Below are 14,416 nucleotides of genomic sequence, written 5' to 3'. Positions count from 1 at the left end.
TAGTGATTTATATTATTGATTGTCCCCCATATCGGACGGGGTATTATCGTGCTGAAAGAAGTATGGAGATAAATTATCACGATACAACGCTAGTTATTGAACGTTGCCATTGACAACAATATATAAAACAACTACTTCACCGATTAGCCTCGTGATTGTCAGTATACACTGAAGCCTCAGTCAAAATTCTATTACTTAGATAGGTGTTACCGTGCCACATAGTTGTACTCAGTTTTGTTCACTTATTTTGATAGTTACCGAAACGAGCCGAGTCATACCAACAACCATACGGCTGGTGTAAGCCGATCTTTTTTTCCTGCTCAAATAAATGTAAATGGAATAATGTGACATAAAATACCATCATAGACTTCGATGATCGAATGATGTTAATCATATAATTCCATTTCATAAATACAATAACATATAAATGGCATGAATATCCCAATTAAGAAATATGTCAGACCAGCTTAAATACGCGGTAATCTTTCCAACTAAGTTAAGTCTGATGAATAGTCGAGACTGTGCTTTTAAACTTTGTAGCGTCCTTGTTTTAGGGTAGTAAGCTCGTATGATCTTATAATTAATCTCTGTCTTCCTAATGTAGATTTTAACTGGTTTTAATCAGGATGACAGCTATGCCTGATAGTAAGCGCTCTGATAAGTTTAGTGTTATCGTAAAAGGTTTGGGATTCGACCCCTCCCCACCCACACACACACACACTTCCACACCGTGGGAATAGATAAAAGTATAAATGTAACTACACTTAATGGTTCTACTTTTTAAAAGGCCCTTCAACACACATTATCAGCTTTTTAAGAATGCACTTGTATTTATTCTACGACTGGGATTCAACGACATTTAAACATCCGTGTTGCACCGCATCTGAAAACCGTCGAAATCAGTTATCATTATCTTGGTTTATATTCATTTTTATGAATATTATTTTACGACATATAGACCAACTCAACCGTCGATGATTTGTTATTAATTTCTTCCAATTATACTGCTAGGGATACTTAAGACAAACATTAAAAATGACTATAATTTAAAAAAAAATAAACATGATTAAAGATTTGACAATGTTCAGAAATAATGATAGTTCTCCATACTATTTTCTCAGTCGATTTTGGCATCGGGCTGCATGAACGTCGCAGTGGCGACCGCCACTTCCGTAAAAAATGTAGAAGTTATTACGTATGGCAATCGTGAGTAGCAAGTTTTCACAAAAGCAGTCTTTTTTGCGGATTATCTGCGGAAGTAAGAATCCTGTTAACTATCGAGTATTTAGCGTGTATATGTAATGAAATATAAAAAAGTTCAGTTTTATATTATCTAAAAATTGTTCTGATGGACATACGAGTATAATAATATTGATTGTACATTCTTTCAAAGTTCAAAAACGCCCCGGCAGATCAATCATGAACGAAAATGCGGCGGGTAAAATTATAAGTATGGTCGCTGATTTCTGCCGGCAAAAATGTGAAAACACGCCATATGGTGGGGAGACAATACGAAAATGTGCGAAGTAGCGTAGCAAAATGCAAAATAAAAATGCAGGGCATTTTCGCCCCACCACTTGCCGTGTGGTCGCCTTTTTTGCCTCACCATTTGGCGCAATTTTATCCAATCCATTGGCGGATTTTTGCGTTCTTGTCCCACCACTTGATGCATTGCCACATTTTTGCACCGCCACATGGCGCATTTTTGCCTTTTAACCCACCACGTGACTCGACAATGATGTTTGCACCAACTGGGGAGGCGAAAAGACGGATGTGCGACAATTGTAGAGGCGCTTGATATATTTTGTACGCCGGCACTTTACGTATTTCCGCATTATCTCATTTTCGCCCGGCATTTCCGCACTGTTGCATTTTCGCTATATCGTCGCGAAATGTGAAAAACATGAAATGGAAGAAATCAGCCACCATATATAACATGTATAAGCGATGAGTAAGATCGCACTGTAAAGATGGGTCTCCTTTTTATATAGCAGCGGCTGTTTTGCTCATTAACACACAGAGGTTTATTATTTATATAAGTTTAGATTATTTATGGCATAATCTGAAATCCAAATAAACTATATGCGACATTACGGCTCACTTGCGTGGCATAAAGTTCGCGTGAACTGGCATATTATTATAATATTAATAATAATAATAATAATAATAATAATAATAATAATAATAATAAATAATAATAATAATAATAATAATAATAATAATAATAATAATAATAATAATAATAATGATAATGATATATGAAAACATGTATTCTAATTTTCAATATGGCCTTCAAAGAAAAAAAACAAAAGAAATGACATTATTCTTAAAAATAAGTCAGCTGTCATTGTTTCAACTAAAAGATACATTTACATGTAAGACTATTCAAGATAATGTCAATAAATGAATTCATACTTAAACATTCACTGACAGAAACTCAAAGGACATGACTATATAAATTACAAATTTCAATATGTAAGTTTACACATCGCCACGAACTATATAAATTATATATGCGTTACGGTGCCTCGTGTACAGTTTGTCGACGGACTGATTGCCATGAACTGTATGTGGCACAACATTGAACAAACAAGTTATAGTTTGGCGCCAACTAATCAAAGCGTAAAACACATCATGTCAACATTGTAAATATCCCACTCGTGGATGCGCTATTCGTGAAGTTTAGCTTGTGGCGCTCACTGGGTGAAATATATACCCATTGTACGCTAAAACCGTCAATCAAATACTCTCTTTCCAAAAAAACAAAAAAGAGATTTTATTATACATCGCAATGTCAGGTAAGTCACGAACAGCGCAGTGATGATTGCATGTGACGTAATAAGTCGTTTGATAATGTGACGTCATAAATAAAACGAAATGACGTCACTATCTCCAAGGCGAAAAGTTTGCAGACGATGGAGTACGCCGAAATCATCATAAACAACTCATGTAAGTTTATATAATTATACTTTACGAACAATTTGCACTAGTTGAACAATATTCAATAAATAAATAAATATATAAATATATTAATAAATAAATACTGCGAAAACATTGTAGAAAAAAACATTATTAAAAACAGTAGATCTTGTTGTATAGTGTTGTAGCTAATACCATGCATGATATACAGTGCAGTACACATTTAAGATGCATTCTTTCTCCCAGATAAGTTATACCACAAGTTATTCTTTTTTTTTAATTTACCAAAAAGGATGAATACATATCGAAAACAATGGTTCTTATGAAGGATACTTTGTTGAATTTGAAAGAAAGGTGCAGAAAGCAAGGTATTTCTACCTCATTAGTCAAAAGACAATAGTTGATAACTGTAAATCTTTTAGCATTCACCAGTCATTTAATATTTTTATGTGTTTTCAGCTATTAAATACACGGTTACAATCTTGTAATCAGAAATTATCATTTTCAATAAATACAAAATTTAGTAAGTAGTTTAAGGTTTATCAGTCGAAATTTATGTTTGTTATAAATGTGTAGTAGTAGTAGTAGTAGTAGTAGTAGTAGCAGTAGCAGTAGCAGTAGCAGTAGCGGCAGTAGCGGCAGTAGCGGCAGTAGCGGCGGCGGCGGCGGCGGCGGCGGCGGCAGCGGCAGCGGCAGCGGCAGCGGCAGCGGCAGCAGCAGTAGCAGTAGCAGTAGTAGTAGTAATAATAGCAATAATAGCAATAATAATAGCAGAAGTAGTAGTAGTAGTAGTAGTAGTAGTAGTAGTAGTAGTAGTAGTAGTAGTAATAATTATAACAATAATAATAAACTGTGTTTTATTCATTTACCAAAACACGTTTGACTGTGTACATTTGTAAGTTTGTTGAGTAGAATTATACCATGGAAACTACTGGGACAAGCCCAGCCCAGCCGCCTGATATTGAACCAAAATCTTGGTCATAGTCAAATTACCAATCCCCGACAGATACCAATTTTAATAGTATATCGAAAAATAAGTTAATACATTGATTTGCATCGATAAGTCTTCGATTAATACAGCCCTGTCGATCTATCATACGTCGCTTTATCTTTCCTTTTCACACCACTTCCGGCCTTTCAATTTCCCTGTATTTGGATTCAGAGGCGGCATGGACGCGAAGCGACTCCACCGGCAGCAGGTGCGCGTGGAGAACGAGAGACAACAGTTACGGAAACATCAAGACACAATATATGATGACACAAGCATGTAGGCTGTTTAGTAAATATTTTCTGAAGTTAAAACTTTAACATACATGCATGTCGTATTTTAAGACTACTGAATTTCACGTGTTGGTGATCTGACCGTGAGTTAGAAAGACCTTCAGAACAGGAAGATAAACTCTTTTTTTCTTCAAAAAAAAACATGTAGATGCATTTACAAATGACAGTCTGATAACGATGCAAATAGACTATCGAATTATCGTTATTATTTTCGTATGTAAATAACACAGAAATTACGCCATTATGTATTAAAATAAATTAACACTTCATATCAAATTAAAACAATACTTTATAGAGGACCGGAACTGTTTACCATATATCGCGATCTTAAAATATAAGAAATGTTATTCATTTTTTCAGTTTCTGAAATATAAGATCTGTTTATCGTATTTCCAGGTCCTAACACATAAACAAGTTAGCCGTATTTCCAGGTTCTAAAAGATAAGAAGTAGTGGCCATATTTCCAGGTTCTAAAAGATAAGAAGTATTGGCCGTATTTCCAGGTTCTAAAAGATAAGAAGTATTGACCGTATTTCCAGGTTCTAAATGATAAGAAGTAATGGCCGTATTTCCAGGTTCTAAATGATAAGAAGTATTGACCGTATTTCCAGGTTCTAAATGATAAGAAGTAATGGCCGTATTTCCAGGTTCTAAATGATAAGAAGTATTGGCCGTATTTCCAGGTTCTAAATGATAAGAAGTATTGGCCGTATTTCCAGGTTCTAAATGATAAGAAGTATTGGCCGTATTTCCAGGTTCTAAATGATAAGAAGTATTGGCCGTATTTCCAGGTTCTAAATGATAAGAAGTAATGGCCGTATTTCCAGGTTCTAAAAGATAAAGTATTGGCCGTATTTCCAGGTTCTAAATGATAAGAAGTATTGGCCGTATTTCCAGGTTCTAAAAGATAAAGTATTGGCCGTATTTCCAGGTTCTAAATGATAAGAAGTATTGGCCGTATTTCCAGTTCTTAAAAATAATAATAGTTGGCCGTAGTTCCTGTTCTTAATATAAAAAACTGTTGGTGGTATTTTTAAATTCTAAAAGATAACTGTTAGCCGTATTTCAAGTTCCTTAAAGATAAGAACTGTTGGCGGTCATGATGTTATCTCAAGTTCCTTAAAGATAAGAACTGTTGGTCGTAATCTCAAACTCCTTAAAGATTGGAAGTGTTGGCCGTATCTCAAGCCCCGTAAAGATAGGAACTGCTGTCCGTATCTCAAGTCCCGTAAAGATAAGAACTGTTGGACGTATCTCAAGCCCCTTAAAGATAAGAACTGTTGGACGTATCTCAAGCCCCTTAAAGATAAGAACTGTTGGACGTATCTCAAGCCCCTTAAAGATAAGAACTGTTGGACGTATCTCAAGCCCCTTAAAGATAAGAACTGTTTGACCTATCTCAAGCCCCTTAAAGATAAGAACTGTTTGACCTATCTCAAGCCCCTTAAAGATAAGAACTGTTTGACCTATCTCATGCCCCTTAAAGATATAAAACTGTTGCCCGTTTTATCAAACTCCTTAAAGATAAGATAGATGGCCGTCTCTCAGGCCCCATAAAGATAGGAACTGTTGGACGTATCTCAAGTTCCTTAAAGAAAGGAAGTGTTGGTCGTATCTCAAGCCCCTTAAAGATAAGAACTGTTGGCCGTATCTCAAGCTCCTTAAACTTAAGAACTGTTGGCCGTTATCTCAAGCTCCTTTAAGATAAGAACTGTTGGCCGTATCTCAAGCTCCTTAAAGATAAGAACTGTTAGCCGTATCTCAAGCTCCTTTAAGATAAGAACTGTTAGCCGTTATCTCAAGTTCCTTAAAGATAAAAAAAGTGTTGGCCGTATCTCCAGTTCCTTAATAATAAGAACTGTTGGCCGTATCTCAAGTTCCTGAAAGATAAGTAGTGTTCACCGTATTTTCAGTTCGAAGGCCCAGGAAAAGATACGGAAGCAACATGAGCGACTTGAAAACGAGAAAAAACATCTCAAGGAAAACTCCTTTCTCACAAAGGTACGTTAAACAGACATTCGTTGAGATCGTTAATGGGGGAGTTATTTCCTTTAGATTAAAAGACTACTTTTTCAGTCGTTAAAGATAAACTATTCTTTAACGGGGCATTCTTTCGAATAATTCAAATACCGCAACCTCAGTCGTTAAATGAGCATTCAGTTATTTTGTTTAATGACATCCATTTCGATTACATATGCCATGGGCAACTCTCTCAATCGTTAAAGGCACATTATGTCAATTTATTAGAGGGACATTCCGGATCATTAAAGAGACGTTTCCTTAAGATCGTTAAAGGCTCAATCGTTCGTCATGTGTCTGAAAGACATTCCTTCGGATCTTTTAAGAGTCACTCTTTAATTCGTTTAAGTCGCTTTTCACCTAGGCGACCTGGGTTCGATTCCCGTCCTGGGCGAATGTGAGTTTGTTTTGCGGTCACAAAGCCGGACAAGTGGGTTTTCTCCGGGTACTCCGGTTTTCCCCACAACACAAGACCACACTCTCGCGCAACATCGTGCCAACGAGAGTGATTAATATAATGTTGAAATAACTTGTTTCACAATCGTTGTAAAATAAAAAAAAGTTTAAACTATCATTCTGTTAATTTGTTAACGTGTTTACTCATTATTTATTTAGATGGTCTCACAGTCAGTCATTAAATGGCTTCAAAATAGATTCTTTAAAGGGGGGAGGGGGTCCGTCTCTTCGCGCGGCGGATCTGTGGGGTCATAGTAAAGCACTTGCCAATCAACCAAGAGCTCGCAGTTTCGATTTTAAGTCTCACCACTAAAAAATATACGAAGCGTCTTGCGAAAATCTAGGAAAGCCTAACCGGGGTTACATCCTGTCTGTGCACTTTGACCAATAACCTTACAAGACTCAAACTCTCACCAGGGGTGACGTCACGCCCGTTGTTAGTCCTGGCCCCAATTTCTCGAAACTTCTTAAGCTTAACAGGCTTAAGTCCCTTTTTTCAAATACCCAAAATACATACTGAAAATTAATTTTGATAAATGAAAAATAGTTTATTCTGATAATCATACAGATTATTCCTACATTATTTCTAAAAATTCTTGAAGAAGTAAATATAACACATTTTATAGAACAACAAAAATAGTGAGATTAGCTTAATCCTGTTATAAGGGACTTAAGAAGTTTCGAGAAATTGGGCCTGGGGGCATCGTTAAATAAAAGTACAACGTTAAACAGTGCGTGTGTATACCACGTAATAAATTGCGTCATAAATGCTGCGTCGAAGGGCAACATTTTGCTTCGAATGAAGACTTAAAACAAAGATAACTTCACTGTTTCTTCATCATTTAAATGAAACATAGCGTAGTCTACGTCGCTTACGAGGCCTCGCCTTCGGTCATTTACCAGAGTTTGATTGAGAGTTGAGTTTGTTAAAACACTTCGTTAAACCTTTCCACAAAACGGCCGTCTGACGGGGCACTGTCAAAACAATATTTTGGAAACAGGTTTATCGAAGTGTTTGATGAAACTAATCACCTTATCAAACTCCGGTAATAAAACGAAGGCGGTGCTCTTTAAACGGCAAAGACTGCCCTTTGTTTTATTTAAATGGAGTAGTAAAAGAAAAGTTATCTAAGACTTTGTTTTCATTTAAGCAAAATTTTGCCTTCCGATGTAGCATATATGACGTAATTTATCACGTGGTATACACACACTGTTAAGGGTTAGTTAGGTAAAGGACAATCTCCGTGGCCTAGTGTTTAAGGCGTCCGCCTTGGGAGCGGGAGGTCGTGGGTTCGATCTCGGGCCGCGTCATACCAAAAGACGTTAAAAGTCGGTACAAGTAGCTCCCTTGCCAGGCGCTCGGCATTTAAAGGGTATTGCTTGGAAAAGTGGTGTACTTAGTACTGGTTGAATCTAGGAAAGTTGTATCCACTGTATCGGTGCTTTAACACCGAGCACGTTAACGAACCGATAGGTCTCTTAGCAAGGAGCTAGGGTATCGCACCCGGATCTCTTGTATCTCACTGTTTCTTCACATCTTCCAATGTCTGTATTTGCTGTCACTTCTATCTCATGTCACTTATGGCATTTAAACACAATTTAAGTCGGTGATGGCGTCACGGCGGGGTCAAGCCATAATACAGCCAATGGGCGCGGGCAGACCTTGATAAACTCAAATAAACAAACAAGACAATCTCTCAGCTCAGTTGGGTAATCGGCTCTACATCCACCCCATTAAGGGTCGATCCATCAGCCCCTTAATTATAAATACCTACAATAAACAATGACTCAAGTTCAGAGCTCGTCCATATATTTTCATATCATCCATACAATAATAGTTTTATGATCCATTATAGGACAGACAAATGCTGCCAGAAAAACAACCTCGTGGAAACAAACCCAAGTCAAAAAGGCAAGTAGTATAAGAGCCAACAGTTTTCCAACCTAATTAATTTTAACAGGAGCATTTTACATTAAAAAGAAACGGATATGTTCGAATATATTAACACATTTTCCAAACCTTAATTATATATAAATGATGTAGTTCTCTAACTAAAACGCAGATGGAAGTTATATACGGAGAAAATTGCCTTAACCGTCCTTGGACCGTTGTAAAAACAATATTAAATAAAAAATTTGCAAGAAACATTAGTAAATAAAAAATACAGCGATATAGAATTTAACACGATTTTAAACTCTTGCAGTTGCCACAGCAAACCGGAAACCAAATCTCGGCTTTTCGACTTTGAAAAATCCGCGCCACGCAGCAGACGACAACTTCAAAACACCTCAGACACACCAATATCTGCGTCATCGTCTAGGAACGTGACTCCCATGGCAACGCACGCGATTGACACGCATACTGCGAACTATCGCGATATTGTGGATAACGTGGCTATAGGTCAGCGAGGGCAAAAGGACCAGCAAACCCCACAGGACCAACAACACCGTCATAACCAACAGCAGCAGCAACTACAACAGCAGCAGCAACAACAACGGCATCATCAACAGCAGCGGCCAATTCAACAACAGCAACAAGAAGCTTCAGGATCTGTGAAGAAATTCAGTGGTACGGCTGAAAATACATATGTTCAATCACCATTTTGATATTCATTATAGCAATGATTTAACTATTATTATTCCTTTTGTTTTAAAGGTACTAGCTTTATGAATTCCTAATAATGTTCATCTATGGTTTACTGTTTATAATACAAATGCTATCTGCCACTACATGTGCACATATATATTACAAACAGGATATCATGATGGTATAAATGCATGTTACGATGCATTTGTGTTTGCTTTCAGAAATAGAAAAGGAGGCACACTTTCGAGCTGCCCACCAGTCCAGGCGCCAAAGCCTACCGGCTGATCACAAAGGTTAGTGAAATGAAGCCCTCCTGCGTTCATATATCATGAATATAAAAAAAGAAAAACGTGTGATCAATCCTAACATATCAAAATGTTCATGTATTAATGTTTGTTTTTGTCTTAGGGTGACTACTCGGCTAAGTGTGTCTGAATGCGTTCAATCTTATAAAAAATGATTAGTGCTCACTCGATGTAATATGTCACTATCTGGAACATTTCTCTTACTGAAATTATATATCTGAAATTCGTCAAGATGTCGCGCAAAAAACATACAGACAGCTCATAAGCATGATCACAGTTTTAATGGTTGTTGAAAAATTCAACATGTAAAAATGTTAAAACTTCTTTTAAAAAATTGTTCTTTAACAGTGAAATTCCTTGAGCGAAAAGAGAATCCCGAGAGTTCCTTCCATTCCCACCCCTACTCCGGGGCCGGGGGGCGGCGAGGGTCACTTCGCCGGGGGTCTCTGAAGGATTCTGCACCAATACCGGAAATCCGGTTGAATGACCCGGAAACGGCGGACAAGGACATGCTGAAGCTCAAGCAGCTGTACAACCAGGCCATTGAGACCGTACAAAACGCGGACGAAACCACCATTTTGGAGGATAGACGTATGAGCCAGACCAAAGGACTCCGGGTATAAAATCTAAAATCTATTTTATCAGATGTTTATTAATTGTCGTCTGCATGTAAGTTAAAAAAGGAATGTCAAGGACTCCGGGTATACAATCGTAAATATATGTAACAATGCACCATTCAATTGTTACCACGCCCACCCACAGGTCCGGGGATAGCCGGGGAAATGGGCCGTGGTTTTACCTTTCAGGTGGCCCCTCAGTGCCGTGTGAATGCGGTGGTTTTGTCTTCGCGCCAAAATAGAGGAGGATTGGCCTAACATAGGGTCCCTTGGGTGCGGGGCATTTGGCGGGGATTTTACCAGCAGTTCGTCCCTGCAGAGCGGGGATTTTACCCGGGCTTGGCTGGACCGAAAGTCATAGTCCCCGCTATTCTCCGGGCCTGGGCGGGGGGGGGGGACGTGGTTATAATTGACTGGTGCACCAGATGTTTGTTAATTGTCGTCTGCATGTAAATTAAAAAAGGATGTCAAGTTCTGATATAGTGGCGCAACGTTTCGTTACGTTTTACATTTGCTTATATTTCAAAGGATATAAAACAGTTTGCATATATATATTCTAAATTGTTAAAAATTTGTTATGTTCTCAAATGAACACTTTGCTTAGTCATCGATCGTTTTACATCATAGCACCAAATGGTGATGCACTTTATCAAACGTTCCTAGAGTGTTCTTATTGAATCTGTAATTGTTTCCTTACATACATACAGTCACGACGGTTGTCGGACGCCGACCCGGCTTCTGTGTTGGACATACACGCCATTAAAGAGTTGGAGATGATTCTAAACGAGGCCAGGAACTACTCCAACAGGTTAGATATGAGTTATATATCCAGCTGTAAAAAACAAATCGTATGTTAACATATTATTGATGCGTAGTTCGGATATCTTTTATCCGGAATATTGATTTTCACTCATTCCTTTACAAAAAGCAATGGAACAAAATTGAATGCAGGATGATCTTAGATAGTTAACATAAACGTAGAAACATACATACCTGAAACTATCTTTTATTTGTAAAGTGAACATTTTAAAATATGCTACTGTTTTGCTTTTTTTCTAGCATAAGTACCATGTGTTATTACACACCCAAGTTTCTCATATAGGATTTCGACAACAGAGCACGAGCAGATCAATTGTAGGCGGTTGGGTACGAACCGGTCCTAAATTTGTACCAGTTAAACTTCTTATGTCAATGAGAGGGTAAAATAAACAATATATCCCAAAATGCATCATTTTAGTCTAAAATAACCAAACCGTTCGTTTGAGAGCACCCAAACCTCACAACCACCATCTAAACCAACATTATATATTTATGAGTACTCTCTTAAAAGTATGGGTTGAGTTCATTTGTTTCGAGTAATTGACAAACTAGGATAGGAATTGAAAAATGTCATTTATTCACATTAAATGACGTATATGGTTACAAACGAACAATATACATGGCCGAAACAAAGTTGGAGGTAAATTAAACATCCTCCAATAGAACATATTAAAGAATACAAAATGCATGATGTAAGTCAAAAAGTAAGATGACAGTATAGCAAAAAGCATGACTGATTGTGTGAAAAACAAAATATGTACAACATGAATAAAAAGAATTAAAAATTAATATGAACACAAACAGGCACGGCTTATAAGCGAAAAATGAAAGGACTATATTTGGTATGATACCGTGAAAACAAACTGGCCTATTAAGTGGGTGAGGTAGGGTGTGATTAAAAGCTTGTGAAAATACTGCGTAATCCGGGTTTGCATAAATTATCTGTGAAATTATTACGTTGTGAGATCAGCGAGACGAGACGGTTAAATAATACTATCAAAATTGGAAACTCGGTACTTATAATTTACTGACTGATGAGTTAGATCCGTTGAAAGTATCATAAATAAATTTATTTCTTAGGCAATAAATTGATTTTTTTGTTTCTGGCGAGGAGGAAGCAAGTCTAAAGTTGCGCATCCAAGTTGCGCCTCTTACGCAACATCCCTGATCTACAGCTAGAGAAGAGCAAGTGATCCGCCACCTTAACCACGTGATAGCCCATGTGCGTTAAACATACATTCACGTGTCACGTTTCTCCCACAGGAAGCCGATCACAGAGGACCACCATCGCCTAGACGTGGGTTCCAACCGCGCCCAAAAGAAGCGTATCGAACACCTGGAGCAAGTTCTCCGCCGCCTTAACCACTCGACAGAACAAGCGGACATTGAACCGGAAAAGGTAAATGCTATTTCAGCGGCCCATATATATGAACAATAATTGGTACAATGTAGTAATATTGTCAATATAGGACATTGATGATAATATTGAACGCGAGTGGGCAATATAGAAAACATGGTTAATCTACAGACGATATCAGAGATCGAAAATGTTTAGTAACCTGATTGCGCTTATGAACCTCAAAAAATGATTGTCAATTTTACTGAGTCAATAATATTGCAAATTTTATTGATGGATGGGCCTCAATAATAGTTCATCGTAAGCTCGTCTGTGTATCGAGGCGAAACGTCTGTAATTTTAATTGCCTATTTGGCAATACTCGTTGTCATTGTCTTGCAAATAATTATTTGGAAATTAGTTTAAAACTGTTAGTAGAAATGTTTGTTGGTGTGAAACTTATTACACAGCTATGCATATATGTAGCAGAGCTAATACATCGTCCGTCCGTCCGTCTTCCGTCAACAGTTGCTTCAAACGACTTCTTCTCCTAAACCACCTAGCCAATGTAGATGAAATTTCACTGGGATGTTCCTTGGGTGGTGCCTTTTTAAATTTGTTCAAGGAAATGAATTCCAGAACTATACTTGCCATGGCAACCGATCGGAAAAAAACTTAGAGCTAGCCTAGAGCTTATATATTTCGTGTGTAACATTAGATTGTAGTCCTCTATCAATAATATTCAAATCATGTCCCTGGGGTCATAATAGAACACTAACCCTTACCTGTCACGTGATTACATAAAGATATATAGGGAAAGCTTTTAAAATATTATTGCCCGAAACAGCTAGGCCCAGGCCCTTGAAATTGCATATGTAGTATTATATGGTGGTCCTCTATCAAGGTTGTAAAATTTATGCCCCTGGGTTTAAAATTGGCTCCACCCGAGGATCACGTGTTTAATATAGGAATATATAGTTTATAGCAAATACATTTTATTGTGTAAGATGTTTGAGACTTTAAAAGGAGACTATCTTGAATGTTACCAAAGTAACAACTATTTATTGTGTTAAATCAATTTGAAGTTAGTTATTCGGCTGAATTTGATAAGAAACTTTAGCCAGTAACGCTTAAAACTATTTGGGTGCATTCGTCCCAAGGGTAAAGTATATTTCAGATCCTGCAATGCAGCTACCTGCGTCTGTCCAAGGCAAACGTGGAGACCCTGGAGTCAATGATCCGCGAGAAAGGCATCGACCCCGGCATCCACATCCATTCTGACGTCACCGACATTGACATCTGGGACGGCATCCAAGATGAGCGGACAGACCTTCGCAAGGCTGCGGAAGAGGAGGCGACCGCCGCTGCTGCCAAGGCGGAGCGATTCAAAAAAGCGAAACGCTCGACGAAACCAATTCACGATTAAAGCAAAATTGACGTTAAATTAAGGAAATAATGTTTACTTGAACTACCCTAAGTTTATATGTTACTTGTTACTTGTTTTAAGAGAAGAATATATCTTAGCACATCATCAGGTCTTTTTTTTTAAGTTATTGCAAAATTATTACATCCAATTGTGGTTTTCTTTTCCATTGAGTAGTTGGAATCTTATGGTATTTAAATTAAATATGTATGCCCAACGCAGAAGCCGGTGTAACGTTGTAAAGTGACCCCCATAGAATAATGACCCCCCGGTCATTATTTTATATAAAATAATGACCATTTTCTATAAAATACTGACTCCCCTTATAAAATAATGACCCCCCGATTTTATCTGTAAAATATTGACCCCCCCCCCCCCCACTTAGCCTGTTACTAACATATCTATATCAATTCAAGTCACTGTCGTGTTTCTATGGCTTTTATATTTGTTGTTGTTGTTTTTGCTTCTGGAGCCGCTGCATGTTACTGCTGCAGAAGCTGCTGTGTCTACATCTATTGAAATGAAATATAAAATTGCTTCCATTTGAATTTCATTTAAATTATCATCAATGTAATACAATATACATAAGTCGCTTTAACGTAGCTGTATATGATTCAACTTCAAAGACAACATTGTTCTACTTCATCTGACGTT

At 37.5% G+C, this 14,416-nt stretch overlaps 1 protein-coding gene across 1 annotated transcript; it reads left to right on the top strand.

Annotated features, from left to right (window-relative positions):
* Nucleotides 1-4,088: 4,088 nt before the first annotated feature.
* LOC128244037 (putative uncharacterized protein DDB_G0271606) lies at nucleotides 4,089-13,765 on the top strand. Its single transcript, XM_052962055.1, has 9 exons — nucleotides 4,089-4,186; nucleotides 6,114-6,201; nucleotides 8,532-8,587; nucleotides 8,880-9,244; nucleotides 9,484-9,555; nucleotides 9,916-10,184; nucleotides 10,892-10,992; nucleotides 12,267-12,402; nucleotides 13,517-13,765. Exons 1-9 carry the CDS (start codon nucleotides 4,089-4,091, stop codon nucleotides 13,763-13,765), a joined length of 1,434 nt encoding a protein of 477 aa, XP_052818015.1.
* The last annotated feature ends 651 nt before the right edge of the window (nucleotides 13,766-14,416 follow it).

Source organism: Mya arenaria, chromosome 8 (genome assembly GCF_026914265.1).
Source record: "Mya arenaria isolate MELC-2E11 chromosome 8, ASM2691426v1".
In the NCBI taxonomy this organism is placed as follows: domain Eukaryota; kingdom Metazoa; phylum Mollusca; class Bivalvia; order Myida; family Myidae; genus Mya; species Mya arenaria.
This window is presented reverse-complemented; position numbering and strand designations above follow the sequence as displayed.